Genomic DNA, 23,258 nt, shown 5'->3' on the forward strand with positions numbered 1-23,258 from the left:
TCAATCTGTGACCTGTTGTCACGACCAAGGGGCCCAGTTAGCACCAGTTGTGATGGTGGTTTCCTGTGGGGGACACTGGGCACTGGCAGCCAGTCTGAGACCCATCACGCTCATTTCACGTGGGCCAGCACAGAGTCACAGAGGACACTAGCCCCTTTTGGTCTCCACCAAGCGGGGCTGGGTTTGAACCCAGCTCCTGGAGGTGGGAAGTGCCACGTTCCATTGCCAACCCCTCCTTTCTGCTCGGACAACGTTGTTTTCCTGACCTCAGCAAGGACTGAGATCCTATGTTGTTGATCCACGCCAGGCACGGTCAGCCTTGGTGCCCCATGTTGCCCTGGTACATTTCCCATGGGGAAGCGGAGAATTCGTGGGTGTTGGGGTTAATCTGACGGGAACGGAACCCTAGAGGTGAAGGACATTGGCCCCCAAAAGCCATCTCCTGGGGATACCTTCAGCCCTATGCTCAGCTAGATTCTAGCTCAACAGAGATGCTGAGCCAGCCCGGTTCCTCCGAGAGCCCCGTGGCCATGAACAAGCACACATCACCCCCACTGGGGGCTCCTGTCACACAGCACTCGCTGCAAACAAGCCCGGCTCTGTCTGCTTTGATGCTGGTTTTCACAAGGAGATTGAATGGGCTGCACCTGCTTAACATTCCCGGCACTTCCGCCTCGGCAGGATGAATGCGCTCCCAGACTCCCGGCTCGCGGGCACGTCTCGGAGCCGTTTCCAAGGGGACCAACCGAGAGGCAGCTTGGCCAGGCCTCAGGCTTGCTGCCGTGCCTGGGGGTGGGTGAGTAGAGAGGCAGGGCTGCCCGGAGGATTCAGGGGGCCTGGGGTCTTCGGCAGCACTTCGCCGAAGACATGGAGTGGAAGGACCCCTGCCGCCGAAAACTCTCGTGGGGGCCCCTGCAGGGCCTGGGGCAAATTTCCCCACTTGCTGGCTGCCTGGGAAAGGATCATGGCATGATTCAGTGCAGAGCCCACTTCCAGACCACCCTGTACTGCCCTCCTGGGGCACCTGCACCATCACCGTGAGATGCGTCTGGCCATACAATGGGGCGGGGGTGAGCCTTCCCTCCCCCCCTGCCCTTTGGGGCTGGGTCAGACTCGCAGACCAGCTAATCCAGTGTCTTCGTCCAAGAGTGGCCAGTGCCAGCTGCTCCAGAAGAAGGTGGGCGGAGGTGGGATTGTCCTCTTGCTACACGGCTGTGCAGCACCATGAGTCCTGGATCCCAGGGAATAAATACTGCCGTGGGGACGCCGCAGGACAGGCCATGGAGGAGCCATGCAGGGAACACTCACCCACAGGACAGCACTACGCACCCACCTCTCCCCCAAGGCCCACGAGCTAGGCTTGCCACCTTTCTAATTGCTGGTAACTGGACCCCCACGGCCCTGCCCCCTTCTCTGCCTCTTCCCCCCAAGATCCTGCCCCGGTCACTTGCTGGATCGTCTCAAGGAGCCTGCCTGGAGTAGGAGGTGGCCCCGGCTGAGCACGGGCTGGTGCGGGTTAATGGCCTGGCGCCTCCTCCTGCCCCGCAGTTAACTGGGCTTTTGGGTCAGGTGCCATTTAGGGTTGCAGGGTGCCTGGTTTTTGACCGGAAAGTCCGGCTGAAAAGGGGACGTGGCAAACTTAAATCACAACCGGACACAGAAGCCGAAACCCAGACAGGTGGCAACCCTACCCAAGGCAAGAATGCTTATTGGCGCCTCTTTCCCTCCCTTGTTTTTAGGGTCTGGATAAAAATCCCCTGAGAACTGAGGTAGCATGACAGGCAGTGTCTGGCACCTGGGTGGGCGGGCAGCTCTTTGGGGTACGGGCCGGGTGTCCCCTGCTGCGCTTTGAGTCATGTTGAAATGCAGCAGTGCTCAGCGGTTCCCACGTTCATCGTGAGTGCGATTAAGGCGGTGTATTACGGTAACCCCCGTTACTGTTGGGGCCCCGTGGGGCTAGGTGCTGTGCAGACAGACAGTGAGAGATGGTCCCAGCCCCAGAAGCGCAAGATCCAGAGGCAGGAACACAGGCTCTCGGGAACTTTCACAGGCGCTGCGTGAGGCCAGGCACCTCCTCCAGCGTTGGGCAGCCGCCCTGTGGGAGCTTTGTACCTCCCGGCGGTGCCTACACACAGGCAGCCTTGGGCTGCACTTAGCCCAGCTGCACTTCAAGACATGGGTCAGAGCAAGGAACCAGTGGGATGAGCCGTGGTCACCACTCCCCAGTGGCCTAGCCATGGTTCAAAGCCCTTTGCTGCCTGCCGTCATGACCACACGGGGGGGGGAGGGGAGCACTGCGGTCAGAGCTGGGGATCCTAAGGCTGAGTCAGTGCCAGGATCAGAACTCGGGGCTTCCCGAGTCCCTACCCGGTGATCCCACCGCTCCCTCCATCATCCAGCCTGCCCACGGGGGCTCCAGCATAACCTGGCTCGCTGCAGAGTGACAACACGGCACGCTCTCCAGACAGCCCCACTTCCAGGCGAGGTCCCGGAGGAACCAGGCGACGAGTCTCTTCTGGTATTAACGAGCACGTTTAACGATCACCACCTGTATGAAACATCATCCCAGGCGCCCTGCATCCCAGACCAGCAGCATCAGCCCCTAACCCACTCGGAGCTTTTCCCACAAAGCACCTCCCCTCACTCTGTGCCCCGCGGGCCTGTGGCGGAGTAGCGGGGGGGGGGGGGGGAGAAGCCCCATCTTTGCTAGCATCTGATGCCTTGACTCATCTCCATTCCTCTACCCCAGGGCTCTCAGACTCTCTCTCTTCCCTGCGCCCAGCTCCCTGGTTTCTCCTGGGGATCTCCCCACCCATCCTGTGTCTTCCCCTCCCGCACCGCCTCTTGCAGAACCACTGGGGAGCCTGTGGGGAAATCCCTGATCCCACACTCCTTCCTACCTATGGTTTTATATCAGTGCCCATCCCCACAGCATCTAGGACCTTGCCTCTTCTTAAAGGGACAGAGCACCAAAGAGTCCCCCCCTGCCTGCCCCCACCACGAGCCCTCAGTTAAAGGAGGGGAGGGGTTGGCCGTATCCTAGCTCCTTCCTCTAGCTGTGTGTCATCCCACCCCCCCCCCCATCCCTGGTGGCTGCCTTCTCTCTGAGCGCCCGCTGTCACCATAGGGACATGGGGCAGGTGGGCTCCATCCCCACCCGCATCCCCCCACGGATGACCTAGCACTTGAGGCTTCCTAGAGCTTTAGGGATGCGACGGCCCAGGGGCAGCAAATGGAAATGGGGGTGGGGGGGAGACCCTACTCAAGGGGAAGTCCGGGGCCTGGTGTGAGCCCAGCTCTAATGGCCGCTGCGACACCCCCAGAATGCACTGCGAGTACAGGGGACTTCAGCTGGGGGCGGGGCGGTGGGAGATGGGGCCCATCAGCTGGGAAGGGGCAGAGCAGCGATTCCTTAGAATAAATCTGGTAGCAGGACAAAAGGCCCATCACAAGCACCCCTGCCCGGCCCCCTCCCTATTCACCCCACAATACCTACTCACTCACATACCCTGCCCCTCCCTACTCAGCATGCACCCCCCTCCTTACTCACTCCCTGCCTCCACCATGCCCCCCTACTTATTCCCCACTCACCCCCTGCCATGCTCCCTCCCTACTCACCCCCCAATATGCCCCTGCCCCTCCCTACTCAGCACCCACCCCTGCCCCTCCCTACTCACCGCAATACTCACCCCCGCACCATGTCTCCTCTCTACTCTCTACTCACCCTCCAATCCCCACCCCCTCACTTGCCCCCCCTTACTCATCCCTTGCCCACCCCCTCCCCCACCATGTCCCTTCCCTATTAATCCCCACCCCCCCACCATATCCCCCTATTCACCCTCCAACTCCTCACATGCCCCGTCCTTACTCCCTGCCCACCCCCTACCCCACCAACCCTACCCCTCTCACATGCCTACATCCCTCACTCTCCCCTTCCCTACTCACCCCCCACCCCATTCACTCCCCACAGGCAGGGGCAGAGCTGGTCAGGTAAATAAGCCAAAAAGAGCCCCACTGAAGGCAGTGGTCCCTGCGAAGCTGCCCACGCCACAGGATCCTGCACGACTCCGCATGTCTGGCTCCTCTGAGCAGGTGCTTGAGCTAGATGAGAAGAAAGGAGGGAGGCAAGCGGGGAGAGATGAGGGGAGGAGAGCAGTAGGCCGGCTGGCCAGCAAGGTGATGCAGGTGAGATTTATGGCCTGGGAAAGCTCCCAAGAGAAGGATCCTTCCTGGCAGCCCTTTCTTGCGAGGATCCCTTCCCCACCAGGTGTGCAGACAAGAGAGCTCTCCCATCGAGCAGGAGGCCCAAGGATACCTACTGTCCCATCCTGCTGGGCCTGGGGTAGGACCTGCAGCCAGGAGCCACTGGCTCATCCCAAGAAGAAGGCAAGCCCAGCCCCTGGCCCTGGTAGGTGGCTTTCATGGGACAGTGCTCTACTGAGAAGGTGCTTTGCCAGCAACAACTGCCCACCAGAAATCAACCAATCATGGTCAGACAGGGGAGGAACTGATATTTATTTAAGAAGTCCGTGTCTGTCCTGGCCAGTGCAGGCTCCTGTGGACAGGGACTGGGTGCCCCTCTGTGCGAAGGGCGCCATCCCGATATCATTGCTATGGTCACTCGTGCACTGACCAGTGATCAGAAGCCACACACATGGCCCGTGAGCTCTGGGACTGTGAGCAGTGCAGCTTCGCTGAGAGAGGGTGAAACTCATTGTGCTGACCTGAAGTCACTGGGAGTTCTGGGTGCCAAAGGGATCCAGGGCTCAGCTCTCAGTGGTCGATGAGTTCACGGGCCACGGAGAGTGCTCATACGCTTGTAGCACTGAGCCTGCTCGTGAAGCAGGTGTTCCATCTGGTGATGGCTACGGAGGAGCACCCGAGCCACCTCTGAGAGAAGCTAGTGGCTCTCGCTGAGATGAGGCACTGAAGTGGTTTGCAGCAGGAATAAAAAAAGAAGGGAGTCTCCATAGCTCAAGGTTTAAAACTCACTCCCACCCCCTCGGGCCTGTTGTCGTTTTAGACACCCCCACCCCCTCGGGCCTGGAATCTGGACCCTGCTCTGTTCTCCCCATGACACTCCATCAGCATGTGGGGCTGCAGCAGGCCAAAGGACAATGGCCCCAGCCCAGGAGTGGCATAGGGACAATATAAGCAGCCCTATGCTGCACCCACATTGCTAGGTGTGTTTGTGGGAGGACATGCTCACAGCACGCAGGGCTACAATAATTTGGGAGCTGCAAGGCCCGTGTATTCTGGGATCCCAGACGCATGGAGTTCCCCAGGACTGGGTTCCAGCAGCTTCACTTCCATTTACCAACAGGTTCCGTTCCCTCAAGGTTGCAGAGAGAACATTGCGGCGATGTCTGCCCAAGTCCGAAGAGAAGTTGAGACGATAGCTCTGTGAAGGGGGAGCTGCCCCATTCATCTCAGGAAGGGCACCATAGATTCCAGAGCACAAGCCCTGTTACAGAACAGCACTGGGAAAGCCCACCTTTTGTGTTGCTACAACCCAAATAATAGAACTGGAAGGGACCTCGAGAGGTCATCTATTCCAGTCCCCTGCACTCAAGGCAGGACTAAATATTATCTAGATCATCCCTGACAGGTGTTTGTCCAACCTGCTCTTAAAAATCCCCAATGATGGAGATTCCACCACCTCCCTAGGCAATTTATTCCAGTGTTAACCACGCTGACAGTTAGGAAGTTTTTCCTCATGTCCAACCTAACCTGCCCTCGCTGCAATTTAAGCCCATTGCTTCTTGTCCTATCATCAGAGGTTAAGAACAATAATTTTTCTCCCTCCTCCTTGTAACAACCTTTTATGTACTTGAAAACTGTTATGTCCCCCCTCAGTCATCTCCTTTCCAGACTAAACAAACCCAATTTTTTCAATCTTCCCTCAGGGGTCATGTTTTCTAGACCTTTAATCATTTTTGTTGCTCTTCTCTGGACTTTCTCCAATTTGTCCACATCCTTCCTGAAATGTGGCGCCCAGAACTGACACAATACTCCAGCTGAGGCCTAATCAGCGGGGAGCAGAGTGGAAGAATTACTTCTCATGCCTTGCTTACAATACTCCTGCTAATACATCCCAGAAGGATGTTTGCTTTTTTTGCAACAGCGTTACACCGTTGACTCATATTTAGCTTGTGGTCCACTGTGACCCCCAGATCCCTCAAATCTCCAGCCCTTATTATTATGAGGAAACAGTCCAAATGCAAACCATGTCAAACTGCTACAGAGATTGCTTGCCTGAGTCTGTAGGCAGTCTGAAACAATAGCTGGGAGGCGCTAACTACCCCATTCCTCTCAGCGGGCTGTTAACCCAAACCAAATGAATGGAAATACAATTGGCAACATTAACTATTTCCACCAATCTTTTTAGCAGAATGGTCCAGCTAATGGGCTTATGCTGCAACCTCAATATTTCCCAGGCGCCCAGCCTCCAGCTTCCCCTTCAGACGTCTGTCAGGCAATTCTGCATTTTCAGTACAAGACTCCGCTGCACTCTGAAAGTCACAAGTGCTGGAACAGGGCCCAATTAATTATGTATCAAATTAAAAACCATCGGGTACCCTGTACTGACTGGTTTAGTCACTTGGGACCAGATTTTTAAAGGCAAAACCCCACTAGGTGTCTAAATCCCATGAAACATGCAGCCCTTTTCCCTTTAATTGTGTACACACCTCCATCTTTTAAATGACCAGCAGCCAAGCCAGGATCTCTCATCTGCCACTCCAGTATCCAGGCACTGGGCCACAGACATTAGCTCCAGCTGGCTGCAGAGCAGAGAGGATCCTGATTAGATCTCAGGACAGCACTGGAGAATTCAAAGGCAGCTTGGGATGAGGAAGTGTTCTTCTCACTGCCCCGTGTCCCTTCACTGGTGTGTGCGCATCTGGTGAAATGATGCTTATTGACAACACTCTAACCCTTCGAAGGCTAGGTATGTCCTTTCGGAAAGGCAGCGTGGCAAAGTGGATAAGCCTTTGCTCTGTTATGGAAGACCTGGGTTCTACTGATCTCTGCTGCAAGTGTCCATGTACAGTTAAATGGGTGAATGACAGGTACTTTCCCCTAAAGCACTAGTATGAGGCCTTGGTTAGTAATGAAGATTGTGAGGGGCACAGATACATTATCGGCAGAAGAGCCAGCACTCCAGCTTATGGTCTCCTGGCTTGCAGCTCAGTGTCCCTTCCCCTAAGCTACAGGGCCCCAGGCATATGCACTCCCAAACCCCCATCACATGAACTCCTGCAACAGGGGCCAAAATTACCTTGTTTATCACATTGTATGAACGTGGTGGATGAAACTTGATTCAGTTCTGTCTCCAGCTCTCTCTAGCCTATTTCCTATTAGATACCTGCAGGGCCCACAAGATGTCAGTATGCCACCCTGCTGGACTTGTCCCTACCTGCCTAGCTCAAATCCAACTCTTGACTGTCTGCCCCCCGGGGCTGTCCCCATGACTCATTTCCTGAGAAGTCTGCCATATACAGCTCGCCAGAAGCTTGGAGAATTCCTGGCAGCACTGAGATAGTAACTGTTCTTCCTCCGGTACCTTCCACTATAGCTGCACCCTCCCTAGAGTTCTCTGGTGGTAGAAGCAGCCCTGTATATTAGATTAAAAAGGGATAAGCCTGGCGTTTAGACCCAACACTTCAGGTTTGCTTGAACAGAATGCAAATAAAGCAATTTATCATACTTACACATTTCCCTACATTGCTGAAAATCAAACCACAATATCAGGCTAGTGCCTAACCACTGCACAGTGGAGCTGCTTAAACCAACATAAATTGGAGTGAACAGTCTGGTTTCTTTGGCCAAGATGAGCAAAACGCAGAGAAAAGCCACCAGCATCAGAGGGAATTTGATTAACATTTTCAGCTTTAATAAGATGAGGTGGTCATCAAATAATGTTTACATTTCATAAGCGCCTTTTATCTCCAAGGATACATTTAGAGATGCTATTGTGTGCACAAATCCTTTGCTGCTGAAATGCAGCCACGTCTAAGGTGGAACATGGCAGATGTTTACAGCTCAGGGCAAGGAGTGAATAGAATGCTGCATCCAATTGAAACTGCAGGGCAAGCTAAGGTAGGCAGAATGTAATGTAAAGCCTTGGTTGGGATGATTTAGTTGGGGTTGATCCTGCTTTGAGCGGGGGTGGGGGTGGGGGTTGAACTAGATGACCTCCTGAGGTCTCTTCCAAGCCTAATCTTCTATGATTCTATGTTGGTATCTGGCCCACAGACTGGTAAAAGCCCTTAACTCATACAAAAACGGTCACAGAACCTTTAGTGACTTCAAGTGGCTGGGACTTTGGCTTTATGTTTCATCCCAATGATGGCACCTCCAGCGGTGCAGTGCTATCTAGTACCATGCTGGGGTATTGCACAGTCAGACAGAAGAGTGCCCCCTCATAAGTCACTCGCTGCTCGCATAGGTTATACACAGACACCAGTGGACATGCAGTCCCATGGTACAGTACCAGGGCTGAACTATTCAGCCTGGATGCATTGGGACCATTACAGAAATATGTCCCCAAAGTGGTGGTGGCTGCTATGAGAAAAGATCAAAAGATTCACGGGAAGCGAAAACACAAAAGTGTCAAACACGCTTTAGATTTTTTACTCACACCTGTTGTCCTAAAAAAGCGTCTTTCATTTAAGGGTTTCCAAGCACTTAATGCCATTCTAGAGCCAGCACGGGCCCCTCACCTGCTTCCCAAGCTGTGATGAAGCAGGTTTTTTTTGTACTAGATTTATGATTCCTATGCATGCCTCAGTTTCCTTCTACACTGGGCCTAGCCACTGGGGGGCAGGGTGGTGAGAGGGATTAAATCTGCTCTCAGGGAAGAGCAAGAGGCATAGGTGGGCATGTGTCACCTCGCTGTCTGGGCCATTAATGAACAGCCTGAAAAAAAATGAGTCAAATCAACAGAGGCTCCTTTGTCAAGACAAAAATACCCCAACCCCTGAAAAATTCACACCGAGCAGCAGGGAACCCTGGCAGGCAGGACGTGTGAACTGAGCTGGAGAACAAGGAGGGAAAGATGTCACGTGATGAGAAGAGCTGGCTGTTTGTTTTTTTGGGGGGGGGGGGGAGAGGGGGGAGAATGGGACAGGACTCAGGAGCTCTCACCTGGGGGAGGGCAAAGGGACAAGAGAGGGAGCCAAAAATGAAGTCCAGCACCGCTTGGTTGGATGATCATGGCACTGGTTTGACTAGGATGGACTAGGGTTAACTTCTGCTGCTCTTTGCTATCCTAATGACTTTCAGATTCTGTAGCCAGGTGCCTAATAAATTGTTACCTTGTTTGGGAAGGCTGCCTGTGTTGCTGTGAGTATTCCCTGAGCACGTTGCGCCCTGCAGGAAGACAGTACCAAGCCTCACGCAGGACTCTGGCTGGGCTGGATTCACTGCAGTGAACCATGGAGTACTGGAGTACTGTGTCCAGTTTGGGCCCCACACTACAAGAAGGACGTGAAAAAATTGGAAAATGTCCAGCGGAGGGCAACAAAAATGATTAGGGGTCTGGAACACATGACTTATGAGGAGAGGCTGAGGGAACTGGGATTGTTTAGTCTGCGGAAGAGAAGAATGAGGGGGGATTTGATAGTTGCTTTCAATTACCTGAAAGGGGGTTCCAAAGAGGATGGGTCTAGACTGTTCTCAGTGGTCGCAGATGACAGAACAAGGAGTAACGGTCTCAAGTTGCAGTGGGGGAAGTTTAGGTTGGATATTAGGAAAAACTTTTTTACTAGGAGGGTGGTCAAGCGCTGGAATGGGTTGCCTAGGGAGGTGGTGGAATCTCCTTCCTTGGAGGTTTCAAAGCCCTGGCTGGGATGACTTTAGTTGGGGATTGGTCCTGCTTTGAGCAGGGGGTTGGCCTAGATACCTCCTGAGGTCCCTTCCAACCCTGATATTCTATGATTCTATGGAGATCAACAGGGAGGGGGATCACTGGGGCTGAAGGCGCAGTCTTGGAATCTTGTAAGCCATGTGCCTGCCCCTTAGAACTGTGAGAGTCTTTGGGGCCTGGCACATTAATGGGGTCACTCCCAATAGACTGGTTACAGGCTGGGGCATAGACCACATCCTGTGACTCCATGACACAAGCCACTAGTGCCATTCTACAAACTGGCAGGCTGAAAGAGTACCGAGGTCTCCTGACTCCTAGCCCTGGCCTGCAACTCCAAGATCATTCTTCCTCACTACATATGAGTTGGAGCATAATTCTTTATCATCGTTCTTACAAAGCTGGGCAAGGCCAACCTTATAATAGTAAGATATATTGTAGTTCTTATACAGCACTTTTCATCCCTGGATCTCAAAGTGCTGTACAAAGAGGGGTCGGTAGTATCATCCCCATTTTACAGATGGGAAACTGAGGCAAAGGAATGAAATGACTTGCCCAAGGTCACCCAGCAGACCAGTGGCAGGGAAGGGAATAGAACCCAGGTCCACTCCTGAATGATAGTGCCGTGCTCTCTCCACTAGGAAATTCCACTTTCCATGGCAATACAATAGTGTCCTGAGTGTTAGATCTGGTGCAATGCACGGCACAGGCATAGCCGCACACGGCTCGTCTATCCTGACCAGGGGAACAGGGCTAGAATCCTGCTAGGGACAACGGTGACACAGAAGTGCAGCAGTTAGCACAATTTTGTCACTAGCACAGATAAGGCCCTAGAGTCCAGTGCACGTGGCCTCCATTTTAAGAGGAGCCACAGGAGCTTTGCAAAAATCAGCAACTCAATTATCTAAACGTTTCCCGGGAGAGGTGCTGAAGTGACCTCTCAATGAATGGATTGCCCAGGCGACAGGGAGATCCCCTATTCAACATCCTGCTGGCAGTGAGGATTCACAGAGCCTTTGAAAAGGCTCCCTGAACTGTGACCCCCAGGGGTCTCCCTGAAAGGGAAATTTCTATGCATGCTGCACACACAGCTGGGAGGGAGACGGCACAGACAATGAGTGACACTGTTCCTAGAAAGCTGGGCAGGGATTGGATTTAGAATAGCCAAGCCATTCACAACTCACTCTGAATCCCAGATCAGACAGAATGCCCCCGGATCTCCATTTTGCTCAACAGTGCATTGTTTGTAGTGCAGTAATGTGATATTTAAATTCAAGGGTATTTATTAGTCCACTGCATGAGCTTTGATGTCCTGCATCTTAGGGTTGTTCCAACTTAGAAGGGAGAGGAGCCCACGTTACACTTGTCACAAAGCTAAATCAGCAGCAGGGAGTTTAAAGGAACTGAGTATCCAGCACTGCTAACGCCCCACCAACCTCTTTTGAAGCTGTTTTTTCAAATGGGCAGGGATTGAGGGAAGGAAGGACGAACCTCATTATTCCAGTAAAACAGCTTTATAAGCAAACGTCAGTCATCTATTGCTCAGCCCCTAAAACCAAGACAGCAGAGAAACCCGTGTGGCAAGTTAAGAACACAGGATTTGCCTCAGATGACCAGATGTCCTGATTTTTGGGGCTTTTTCTTATATAGGCACCTATTACCCCCCTACCTCCTGTCCCGATTTTTCACACTTGCCATCTGGTCATCCTAGACTTGCCAGACTAGATCAGAGCAATGGGCCCATCTAGTTTAGTATCCAGTCCCTGACCAGTACCAGATTCTTCAGTGGAAGGTGGAAAATACCCATGATGGTGTAACCAGCCAGTAGGGGAAGTTTCTTCCCAACTCTTTTAGGCAGTGAATTGGTTTCTATCCCAATTATGGAGATTCTCATTTAGCCTAATGAACTCTTGGTCTCAATGACTTCTTGTGGCAGAGAGTTCCATGGGCTAATTATGCTTTGTGTAAAAGGTTTTATAGCTATTTTAAATGAGGTGCCTTCAGTCTAATGGTTTTTGTTTTATGGGGTTGCAAATAGGAGTCAATTTATGGTCTCTGTACCAGCCATTACTGTGTACATCTCATGTCCTCCCTTATGTCTTCACTCTAAGCCGTCCCAGTAAATTCAATCTCGCTCCTGCATTTGAATCCCCTTCCATTATATAAGCTGTAACAGATTAGAGGTGGCAAGCTCCAAAGTATCACAAAAGTATATAAACATGGTGGTATCATCAGCATCAGAGGCCTGATCCTGGGATGGCTCCCACTGACTTCAGCAGAGTTTGGATGAGGCCCCACTTCTCTTTATCCAATCTTCCTACCTATTTTACTGCACTCCATCATTGTAGTAACTGAGCATCTTTACACTTCTATAGCACCTTCCATCACAGGATCTCAAAGCGCCAGGCACTCTGTGGATGCTATACAATAACAAAGTACATTAAGACTAAGGATATGTCTTCACTACCCGCCAGACAGCGATCGATCCAGTGGGGATCGATTTATCGTGTCTAGTCTAGACACGATAAATCAACCCCCGAGCGCTCTCCCATCGACTCCTGTACTCCAGCACCGAGAGAGGCACAGGTGGAGTCCACGGGGGAGCGGCAGCAGTCAACTCACTGCAGAGAAGACACCCCGGTAAGTCGATCTAAGTATGTCGACTTCAGGTATGTTATTCACGTAGCTGAAGTTGCATAACTTAGATCGATCCTCCCCAGTGTAGACCAGAGCTCAGGATAACAGTGAGGCAGGTATCAGCCTTATTTTCCAGAAAAAGAAACTGAGGCAGGTCAGTTAAGTGACTTGACTTAGGTCCCTGAGTTCTCTTCCTACCGTGGCAAAGTAAGGAGGAGAACCCATATATGATCCCCAGTCCTATAACTTAATCACAAGATGATCCTTCTTGGCAACCAACTGGAATTAGAAGAAGGGTGACTTGGCCAAGTTCACATAGTAGGTCAGTGAAAGAGCTGGGAACATAACTTGGAAATCCTGCCTATCCGACCCAGGCTTGCTCTGTCTAATCTATCATGGTGTGTGGTTTGATTTCACCACTTCCATTAAATGTTGATTATCTGACGCCTTGGTATATAAAATACTCATTAATACACAGAAATAAATCAGATGCATTGGAAAGGGCCCTCCCTCCCTTATTTGAACGACTTTGATGTTCCCTATCTCAACTGGGTAACAAGCTTAGACTTGTATATACTTAGCTGTAGCCAATGCATTATCTGAAAACAATTTGATACTCAATTAAAATAGGTTTCAGCAGATCCACATCTTAGAATATCACGCATGAGAATTTACTTCAACTCCCCACAGATTTGCAAAACAGTTTTGTATAAAAACCACGTTTTTTATTTCACAAAATTGGGTGGCTGTGTTGCAGGAATAAAACCGGCCCTATACAGAGGATCAGATGAAAAAGTCGCCACGTGTATTTATACAGAAACACAACAGCGTTAAGAATTCAGGTACTTTGTAGGATCATCACTAGTACAGTAAAAAATAGTCTCCATCTGGATCCTTTAAATTTGAAATTGATCACACTAAAAACAACCTGAGGTTATTCTAAACTGGACCATGGCCTGAACCAGAATTCCATGCTCACTCCAAAGACACTGGAGGGAAAGGTAACATGTGGAATGGATTTCTTTTATGAAAGGTGGGGGGAGGGGAGGCCCTAACCGTTCTTTGCTAGGCACTGTAGATTCTTAGAGCTTGACAATGGGAAAGTGTTATTCTTATACACTGGAAGTAACAAGGCCAAGTACAATTGTATGAGCATGGAGCTGATGTGCAGACAGCCCAAAAATGGTTACTTCACACATGTATGCAAATTCTCAGGGTCTGGAAAGTTCAACTATTAACATTTCGAGGCATCAAGCACTTGAGTGCTCTTCAAGGCAAATCTGTATTTGTTTTACTTGATGAAATAGCTCTGTGGGTTTCAGATCCTCTGGGCAATCTCTCCCCCCGCACTAGTGAACTAGCTGTGGTCAAGCTTTAAAACAAACAGCCCATCTTATACTCCTGATCACAGAGATTCACCCCTGAGTGATCCCTAAGAGCGTTGGTGAGGACGCTTGTCAGAAAGCTCTCTCTGGAAGGAGAGGAGGAGAGGGTCTGAACCGCACAGAGGATGTGAACCATGCAGTCACTAATGATGAGGGCAAGGAGCAGCATTTGGCAGTTCAAACTCAGTCCATATTAGTGGCATTGTGTTGGTCTTCTCCATCGCCCTTAATCATGGAGCATGCTCGGAGTCAACTGCCAAACCTGTCCCCCCACTGCCTTGCAAAGAATGGAATGATAAAGCTCAGCAAGTGGAGGGTGAAGTGTGAATAGAGGAGTGAGTGTTCTCCCACCTCCAATACCAGTCCAGAAAGAAAAAGTACCACGTTCACTGAATTCTGCCCCCCCCCGGCTGTCTGCAAGAGGTAGTTCTGGCGTTCACACCCCCAGCCATCCCAACCCAATCCCATACACTAGCACTTCATTGCTATCTACTATTTTTTTTTTTTTAAAGTTCAGTTTTAAAAGAAAAAAGTATATGCTCCAAAAAGAGAGGGACTAAAATTTGTTTTATTCCTCAGTTGGCTACTGTACCGAACTACCCAGAAGGAAGAGGATTCAACTACAAACTTCCCCTCCTTCCAATTAAACACAAAATAAAATATAAACTGGAGCAATAAAGCTCAGATAGAGTGGTTTGATTCTAACTGATTCACTCCTGGCTCTATTCACATCGGATCAATATTTTCTTTAATAAGTTAGCGAGGCAGCCTTGGGGCTCAGCTATTGCCCTTAATGATTATCTACCTGTAATGAATATGCTCAGAATTAACGAAGCTTCTGCTCCAAGGCAGTGGAAGGAGAATTCCTCCCTCACGCTCCCTTATGTGCTCAAGCCACTGGTTTGCTCTATTTGATCTTGATGCATCGCATGTTACACAGCAGATTACACCTCAGAGACTATGGATAGAAATGCAACCTACTGCATTCTAAGATACAGTTATGCCTCCAACCTAAAAGCCCCCCCGTCTCTAAAGAGAATCCAAAGGTCAAGCAGCAGAAGCAGCAAGATAAAGGAAAACCAGCGCAGAGAACTCATTCCATCGGGTAAACAGACAAATGCATGAAGGACATCCTGCCAGCAGTATGAAGGTACTGTGACTACTGCTCTCTGTGTTCAGCGTAAGAGCTCCCCAAAGGACTACAGCCAAATAATGCCAGACTATAAAGTCTGCGAGAGGGGAGGAGGTGCAGGCAGGTTGACAGGGGACCAAAAACCCCTGAAAGGAACAGAAGGAAACTGAGGAAATCCATTTTTGGTCGCCACTATCTTGGTTCTAGGGATCAGATCTAGAAGTTGCTTGTTGCTGGATGAGTTAGGGAGCTGCTGAGGCTGGCGTTGCACCTGCTGTAGGTGGAGTCACCCCATCAGCTGATGGTGGCGGCTGCTGCGATGGAGGGGGATCTGCAAATACAGTGGAGACAAGCACGTGAGCACCAGAACCAGAGGAGGTAGAAAAGTTAATCAAAAGGTTTAAATTATGCATAAGAAGTGGAGCTATTTTCTTATGAAATCCATCTCTGTATAGCAGTGATACGTGGCTTCCCAGGGAAATGGAGGAGGGTCTAGCACTGGAATTATTTCACACTAGTCTGGGCACTGCAGTGAACTGCACTGGCTCCTGGAGATGGCCATGACCCTCCAGGGCTTTTCCATCGCTACATTCTATGATTAACACTTTGCATCTGTGCTATGCTTTTCATCCTCAAAGCACAGTACACGCTCACATTCCTCCAGCGCGGTAGGGAAGTGCCATCCCTACTTTGTACAGTGGGTGACTGAGGCAGACAGGTTTAGCAGCTTGCTGAGATTATGTAGGGAGTTAATGTCAGACCTGGGTTTAGCACTTCACTGTTCCCATCTCCCAGTCCTGTGCTCAGAGCATTAGATTAAGCCTCGTCTGTTTAAAACAGATGTAACAACACACTTTACAAGCAGAGCTCCGCACATACAGATTCAAGAAGTATATCAAGTGCCACCTCAGGCAGAGATCTGAAAACGTGGCACAGTGGGGAGAGAAGCAAGAGGGTAGGTACAAAGGCTGGGTTTCAGGCACAGTGATCAGAGCACAAGGAAACAGGTGCTAATGGAATAAGACGGGGTTGTTCAGGAGAGGGAGAAAGTCAGGAATCAAGGTGAGGAAGAAGAGAATGGGGAAGTCAATTCAGTAGAGAGAGAGGACACTGTCAATGGTGGAGTTCCAGTAATATGGGAGAAGGAAAACAAAGGAAAGAAACAGCGTAAGGAGGAGAGAAGAAACAACTCCAGGCAAAAGTAGCACTAGAATGAGACACTTCTGTTTACAGCAGTTACCATTAAAGAGTCAGCATTTGATCCGTATCTTTGCTAACAGGTAACTGCAATAGTTTCAGGTACCACCGTATAGTGACTGCTCATAAAGGGTTGACATTTTAGGAGCACAGTACTGGTATTATCATACTAGGTCAGACCGGTGGTTCAGCCAGTGCCTTTTCCCGTCTGTTCAAGTGGACAGTACCCCATACTTCTAAAGAAAGTGCAAGGAGCCCCAGATCTATGGCTGCTGCAAGCCAGTGTACCGTCAATCAACCAAGCCATCTGGATTTACGGAGGATCTGGCCCATATGTCTTTAGTTTCTTTATAACTAGCTTCCTCTTATTTTAAATCTCCCCTTTTCCAAAGATGAAATTCACAGAGCTAGTTTTTGGTATGATTCTGCTGCACCTAATTATATTGTGGTCACTACTAATTAGTGTTCAGTCACAGTTATGTCTTGAACCCACTCCTGTGTGTTATTTTCGATTAAGTGGTGACTGGTTTTCATGGTGACCACAATGCCTCACAACCGTTATGAGTTAATCACGAAGGGGCAGTAACACATGCTACGGTGCTGAGGGGCGGGGGGGGGGGGGGGGGAGAGAAAGAGAGAGACTTTTAAATCTTCCAACACTCCTTTGACAGAGATTTTTGGCTGCTAAAAACATACAGATCTGATGGTTCCCACAGCACACAAAAAAAGCGTTTAAACTACAGTCACTTTTCCAGAAATAATGAGACAAGCAATGGAAAAAAACACAAGGTACATTCGGACAGAGATAATTATGAAAACCCACTTACACATGCCATTTGGCGCTGCTAGGGGAACACGAGGTCCAATTATGTTTCCTGACATTGGTGGCATGCCAGATGGGGGAGGGCCACCACTGGTTGGGTGGATGTTGGCGGGGACAGATGGCATCATCCGGCCTGGCATGGCCTGCCCAGGTATCATTGAACCTGGCCCTGGCATCTGTCCTGCAGTGACATTAAAGAGAGATTGCAATGAAATTCAGTTAAAATACACATGTGAACAGAAGAGGAAAAACATGGCCTAATTGTTCTCTGAGCAGAAAGAGAAAAATCTCGTGTGCTCAGATTCAACTCTGTGCTTCCACTCCAAATGCCATCTGCGGCCATCCCAAAGGACAAGCCTCCCACCACCGAACACCAACTCCTTTCAGGAGGAGCTGCCGTGAGATCTTAATGTTAATCTTAATGTTGCTAAAACCTTATAACACAACAGGCAACTGAAGGAGGAAATTATTCACAGTTGCCTCTAGAACAAGATGGAATCTGGGCAAAGAGGTGATTGTTAGTGACCTTCGTGAAGATGTACTACCAACTGCACAGGGAGAACAAGGCTTCAAAATAGCAAAGCCAGTAAAAAGGGCAGGAACAAGGACTAATGGATTAACTGAATAGCAGAGCTGTAGTCACGCAGCTATAAATGATACCGGAAATACCTGCACAGTGTAAAACACATTTTGATTTCAGTAGAACTCATCGACTGGATTTTAAAACCCCATTTGAAGAGAGAGGGGTCCATAATCCATTACATTTACTTCTGCAGGATTCAATGCACAAACATTTTGTATTTGCAGTACTTTAGTTAGGGAAGCAGCCACTAGCCATGGATTGTAGCTATTTACAAACCTAAGGAAGGATTATTTTAAAAGATCCCTTCCATCCCAGACACCAGATAATTATGTAAAATAAAATGTCTGATTATAGAATCTCTTAAACATAGCCCCAACCCACCTTCTTAAACAACCAAGCACATGTATAAACAGCATGAAGACCATGATGGAATTTAAAAACCTAGGAAATTCACAGGTCTGTATTTAGGACTGAAAGTCAGTAACTAGGCACAAAGATACATACGTCTGTAATGCCTGCTGAAGTCCGGTTACTGGATGAGATACTTAAATGAACTAACAGTTTTATTAGCATCTATTACTCATTTAGCATCCTTCAAACTTTATTCTTAAGAAATGTATAATGTAATATGGACTTATAAAGAAAGTCAGCACCATGGACAGCATCACTGTAGCTTTTCAGGCAACTGGACCCTTTTGCAAGTCTAACAGCCCAGAGGCCAACTCCCCATAAATTACACACATTCTCACCTACAATAGAGTTTGGGCTGTTCTGAACCTGGCCAACTGGGGGGAGCCCCTGTGCCCTGACACCGCTCCCTGGCAGGAGTGCCGGGCAGGTGGAGCTGGGCAAGCTCCTGTGCCCCGACCCTGCAGAAGTGCTGGTGGGGGGAGGGGGTGGATGGGGAGGGACTGCAGGTGGAAGGGGTAGGGAGGGGCTCCCACTTGCTCTGGCCCAGGGCCCCACAAAACTGTAATTTGCCACTGCTAATAGAGCGGCCTCAAGTCCTTCAGTCCATGATGTCTCATGTCCATCTGCTCCAAGAAAAGGGAGGAGCCTTCAAATGGGAGGTCTTCTTGGACCTTGTGGGTAAAGCCAGAGGACGGGAGTCAGGAACAGCACCTGATGGTGACTGTGGAGGTCATTGTCTGGGTTGGTGAACTGGCAGCATCAGAAGCTGCCTGTAGAGCAGTCCTGGCCACATTCTTACTCTCCTCTAAGAGGGCAGTGAACTCCTGTCTTGCATCTTGGGGCAGGAAGTCCTTAAATATAGCCAGCGAGTCCCATGGATTAAAATCGCATCTCCCCAGCAAAGCTTGCTGATTGGCGATACACAGCTGGAGGCTACCTATGGAATAAACCTTTCTTCCAAAAAGGTCCAGTTCTTTAGCATCTTTTTGTTTTTGGATAGCACTTGACTGGCCCTGCCTGTCACTTTCATTTGCTGCAGACACCATCAGAGGGAGTGTGGGTGTGAGAATATGAGAGAGAGAGAGAGAGAGAGAGAGAGAGAGTGTGTGTGTGTGTGTGTGTGTGTGTACAGGTAGTCGAATCCACTTGCTGGCATACGATACTTTTTCTCTGTCCTCTCTGAAGTGGGGACCGGAGGAGGAGTTTGCCATAGGGCCTTGTCTGGTCCCATCACTGCCTTGGATAGAGCTGCTGAGCTAGGATATCAATGACGATGTGTGATGTCTCTGAGCTCCTCTATCTCCAACCCCCAATTCGAAGTGACCCACTTCAGAAGGCCCTGATGGGCCCTGAAATCATCCTAGGGAAGTAGGCTGCTGGGACCTGCAACAGCCTCATCTCGGGAGGACGAGGAGGCGGCTTACACCAGAGAAGGGGCTCCACTGGAGGCATCTCCTGGACTTCAGTACGAGGGTCGGTGCTGGAGTCGGGATTCAGTGCCTAACGGGAAGGAGCAGTAGCCCGTGTCCTGGAGGCCACCGAGTAGGAGTGGTGGGAGGCTCCTGTATGGAGGAAACCAGCAGGGATTCCAGTAGGGCCACTGCATTGGCCAGTGACCTGTTGGTCAGGTGCCTGCCGGGAGACTGGTACTAAAGCCTGGTGGGGCGTAGGTTGGGTATTGATGGTGGGCTTTCGGTGGTACATACAGTTCCCCTTTGGATTCCGAAAAGGATTCCTCTCTCGGCAACCATGTTGGAGCAGTACCCGCTTCTGCCTCCATACTGTGCTGGGGTTCCAGGGATTGGGATGCTGGGATCAGGTGGCTTGCCCCTGGATAGTGCTGGGAAAGCACCCAACGCACCCTGTTCCCTCCAGCTTCTGGATGCCAGAGCTGGTTGAAAGAAAAGGAGTACTTATGGCACTTTAGAGACTAACAAATTTATTTGAGCATAAGCTTTCGTGAGCTACAGCTCACTTCATTGGATGCATGCAGTGGAAAATACAGTGGGGAGATTTATATACACAGAGAACACGAAACAATGGGTGTTATCATACCTGATCACTCTTGTTACAGTGTGTAAGGTGAGACAGAGACAAACACCTACAAGATCTCTATCAAGCATTCTTACAACTACAATACCCACCTGCTGAAGTGAAGAAACAGACTGAAAGAGCCAGAATAGTACCCAGAAGTTACCTACTACAGGACAGGCCCAACAAAGAAAATAACAGAATGCCACTAGCCAACACCTTCAGCCCCCAACTAAAACCTCTCCAACGCATCATCGAGGATCTACAACCTATCCTGAAGGATGACCCATCACTCTCACAGATCTTGGGAGACAGGCCAGATCTTGCTTACAGACAGCCCCCCAACCTGAAGCAAATACTCACCAGCAACCACACACCACACCACAGAACCACTAACCCAGGAACCTATCCTTGCAACAAAGCCCGTTGCCAACTCTGTCCACATATCTACTCAAGGAACACCATCATAGGGCTTAATCACATCAGCCACACTATCAGAGATAGAGCTGCTGAGCTAGGATATCAATGACGATGTGTGATGTCTCTGAGCTCCTCTATCTCCAACCCCCAATTCGAAGTGACCCACTTCAGAAGGCCCTGAAATCATCATCACCTGCACATCTCCCAGTGTGATATATGACATCATGTGCCAGCAATGCCCCTCTACCATGTACATTGGCCAAACTGGACAGTGTCTACGTAGAAGAATAAATGGACACAAATCAGACATCAAGAATTATAATATTCAAAAACCAGTTGGAGAACACTTTAATCTCTTTGGTCACTCGATTACAGACCTAAAAGTGGCAATTCTTCAACAAAAAAAACTTCAAAAACAGACTCCAACGAGAGACTGCTGAATTGGAATTAATTTGCAAACTGGATACAATTAACTTAGGCTTGAATAAAGACTGGGAGTGGATGGGTCATTACACAAAGTAAAACTATTTCCCCATGTTTATCCCCCCCGTTCCTGTCAACTGCTGGAAATGGCCCACCTTGATTATCACCACAAAAGGTTTCCTCCCCCTCCGCTCTCCTGCTGGTAATAGCTCACCTTACCTGATCACTCTTGTTGGTAACACCCATTGTTTCATGTTCTCTGTGTATAAAAATCTCCCCACTGTATTTTCCACTGCATGCATCCGATGAAGTGAGCTGTAGCTCACGAAAGCTTATGCTCAAATAAATTGGTTAGTCTCTAAGGTGCCACAAGTACTCCTTTTCTTTTTGCGGATACAGACTAACACGGCTGCTACTCTGAGAGCTGGTTGGTGACCCTTTGGGGTTGGAGGAAGCGGGAGAGAGAGAAGGCCCCTCGCTGCCTGAAAAGCCTCTGGGGTTGATGGTACTGTCAGTCCGCTGGGACCGCGGTGGCTTCCTGGTGTCAGTGGAGGCACAAGGCTTGAAGACTGGGGACTGGGACATGCCCGGCCCCTGGGGCAAAAAGTCCCTGCATGAAAGGAATTATATACGCTAATTATACACAGTATCGCTACTTGCAAAAACTACACACACTAAACTATTAACACTATGAATGAAGAAAGAGTTCAAAACCAGTTGGAAGAAGCCTTCTCAGAGCAAGAAAGGGTCGTCCCAGCATCTATCCTGGCTGGTAAGAAGGAACTGAGAGGGTGCGGGGCCAGTGGCACCCCTTATACCAGCACATAAGTGTGCAGCTCCAGAGGGTGCTCGAGCTGGCCCAACAAATACCACTAAGGGAAAAATCTCCAGCAACAGTGCATGCGGCATGTACACACCTAGCATGGAACGGATATGAGCAAGCACTCAAAGAACAATGACGACTGGGAGAGGACTAATGTCACAGGCAGATATCGCTGCCATCATAGAATATCTGCTGCGCTTGAACCCTCAAGGCTAGTGGTAACTTCCCTCAAGTCTCATTTAGCAGCTCTCTCTGCTTACAACACCTTGATCAGAAATTAAGTCTATATTTTCTCACCCTACATTTCATGTTTCCTTACGGGATTGACTAATGCCTACCCCGCTGAGAGAGAACCTCCACCTACCTGGGATCTATCTTCCCATGTTTATGGGCCTCTGAGCCCCTTACTCAGGCACTCATAGAACACCTGTCTATCAAAACAGCATTCTTAACAGTCATCCCTTCTGCTAGAAGGGCAAGTAACCTTAGTGCCTTGATGGCTGCTCCGCCTTGCATGGTATTACACAGAAAGGTGTTAGGGAGCTTCACCCTACTTTTACACGTAAGGTTGTCTCAGATCTTCACCTGTCACAGTGCATCTCCTTCCCCATTTTCATCCCCAGCCCCATGGTTACCCAGGGGAATGCTGTTTGCACTCACGGGATGTTGTTAAGAGCTGTATGTTATTCAGAAAGGTCCAAACCCTTTAGGAGTAAAGCTCTTTATGGCTTACAGGGAGAGAGATAGAGGACAACCTATTAGTAAGAAGACTTTCCCACTGGATTACGAGATGTACTGAACGTGGCTACTCCTTAGCCAGGGAGTCAGCACCTACAGGGTTAAAGACAAACACCACTTGCACCACATCTATCTTCGTAGTTTGTCTGACAGATTCCCCTGGTAGAGATCTGCAAAGCAGCAGCATGGAGTTGGGTTCATACTTTTCTCTACACGCTATTTGTTGGACTTGGCATCAAGTTTTGATGCTTGATTCGGTAAAGAAATGCTACAGTTCATTTTCACCTCAAACTCCTCTGCCACCGCTGTCCTCTCCTAGGGGCGCTACTTGCTAATCTCCTGTCAGTGGGAATGCACAGAGGCACTTGAAGAGGGGTTACATTGTTCAAGAGTTGCTCTGTGCACTCACACTATCAATCCACCTTCCTCTGACTTGGAGTCCTTTCTGTTGGAGGACTCTGCAGGGTGGGTGGTGTGGTGCATTCCCTTATCTAGCCAGAGCCAGTGATGTCAAACTAGCACGTGCTCTCCAGCACCCTCCAGCGGGCACAGCTCTTTTATACAGTTCCCACAATTCAGCACAAGATGCACTAAAGAGGTCAGAGCCCTCAAAGGGTAAATCTTTGATTAACTTCCAAAAAGCTGGAGCAAATCCAGATGTTTGCAACCATGAGTATCTCCTTATGGCTATCCCAGTGGCCACAGCATCTCAGGTGTCAAAAGTTGCCTGCAGAGCATGACTGGCTGCTGTCCTCCCCCCAGCAACCAAGCTCTTTGCATCTTCTCCTTG

The 23,258-nt window shown here is 49.8% G+C and overlaps 1 protein-coding gene across 1 annotated transcript in view; it reads right to left on the reverse strand.

Moving 5' to 3' along the window:
- Positions 1 to 13,205: 13,205 nt before the first annotated feature.
- The window catches only part of SMARCC1 (SWI/SNF related BAF chromatin remodeling complex subunit C1), a 183,713-nt gene continuing 173,660 nt past the window's right edge, over positions 13,206 to 23,258 (reverse strand). Inside the window, exons 27-28 of the mRNA XM_077808520.1 lie at positions 17,044 to 17,220; positions 13,206 to 15,350 (exon numbers count right to left, since the gene is read on the reverse strand). Of these exons, the coding sequence (XP_077664646.1) occupies positions 15,262 to 15,350; positions 17,044 to 17,220 (266 nt within the window). The 3' untranslated portion in view covers positions 13,206 to 15,261. The remainder of the gene's footprint in view (positions 15,351 to 17,043; positions 17,221 to 23,258) is intronic.

The sequence above is a fragment of the Eretmochelys imbricata genome, chromosome 2 (genome assembly GCF_965152235.1).
Source record: "Eretmochelys imbricata isolate rEreImb1 chromosome 2, rEreImb1.hap1, whole genome shotgun sequence".
Classification (NCBI taxonomy): Eukaryota; Metazoa; Chordata; order Testudines; family Cheloniidae; genus Eretmochelys; species Eretmochelys imbricata.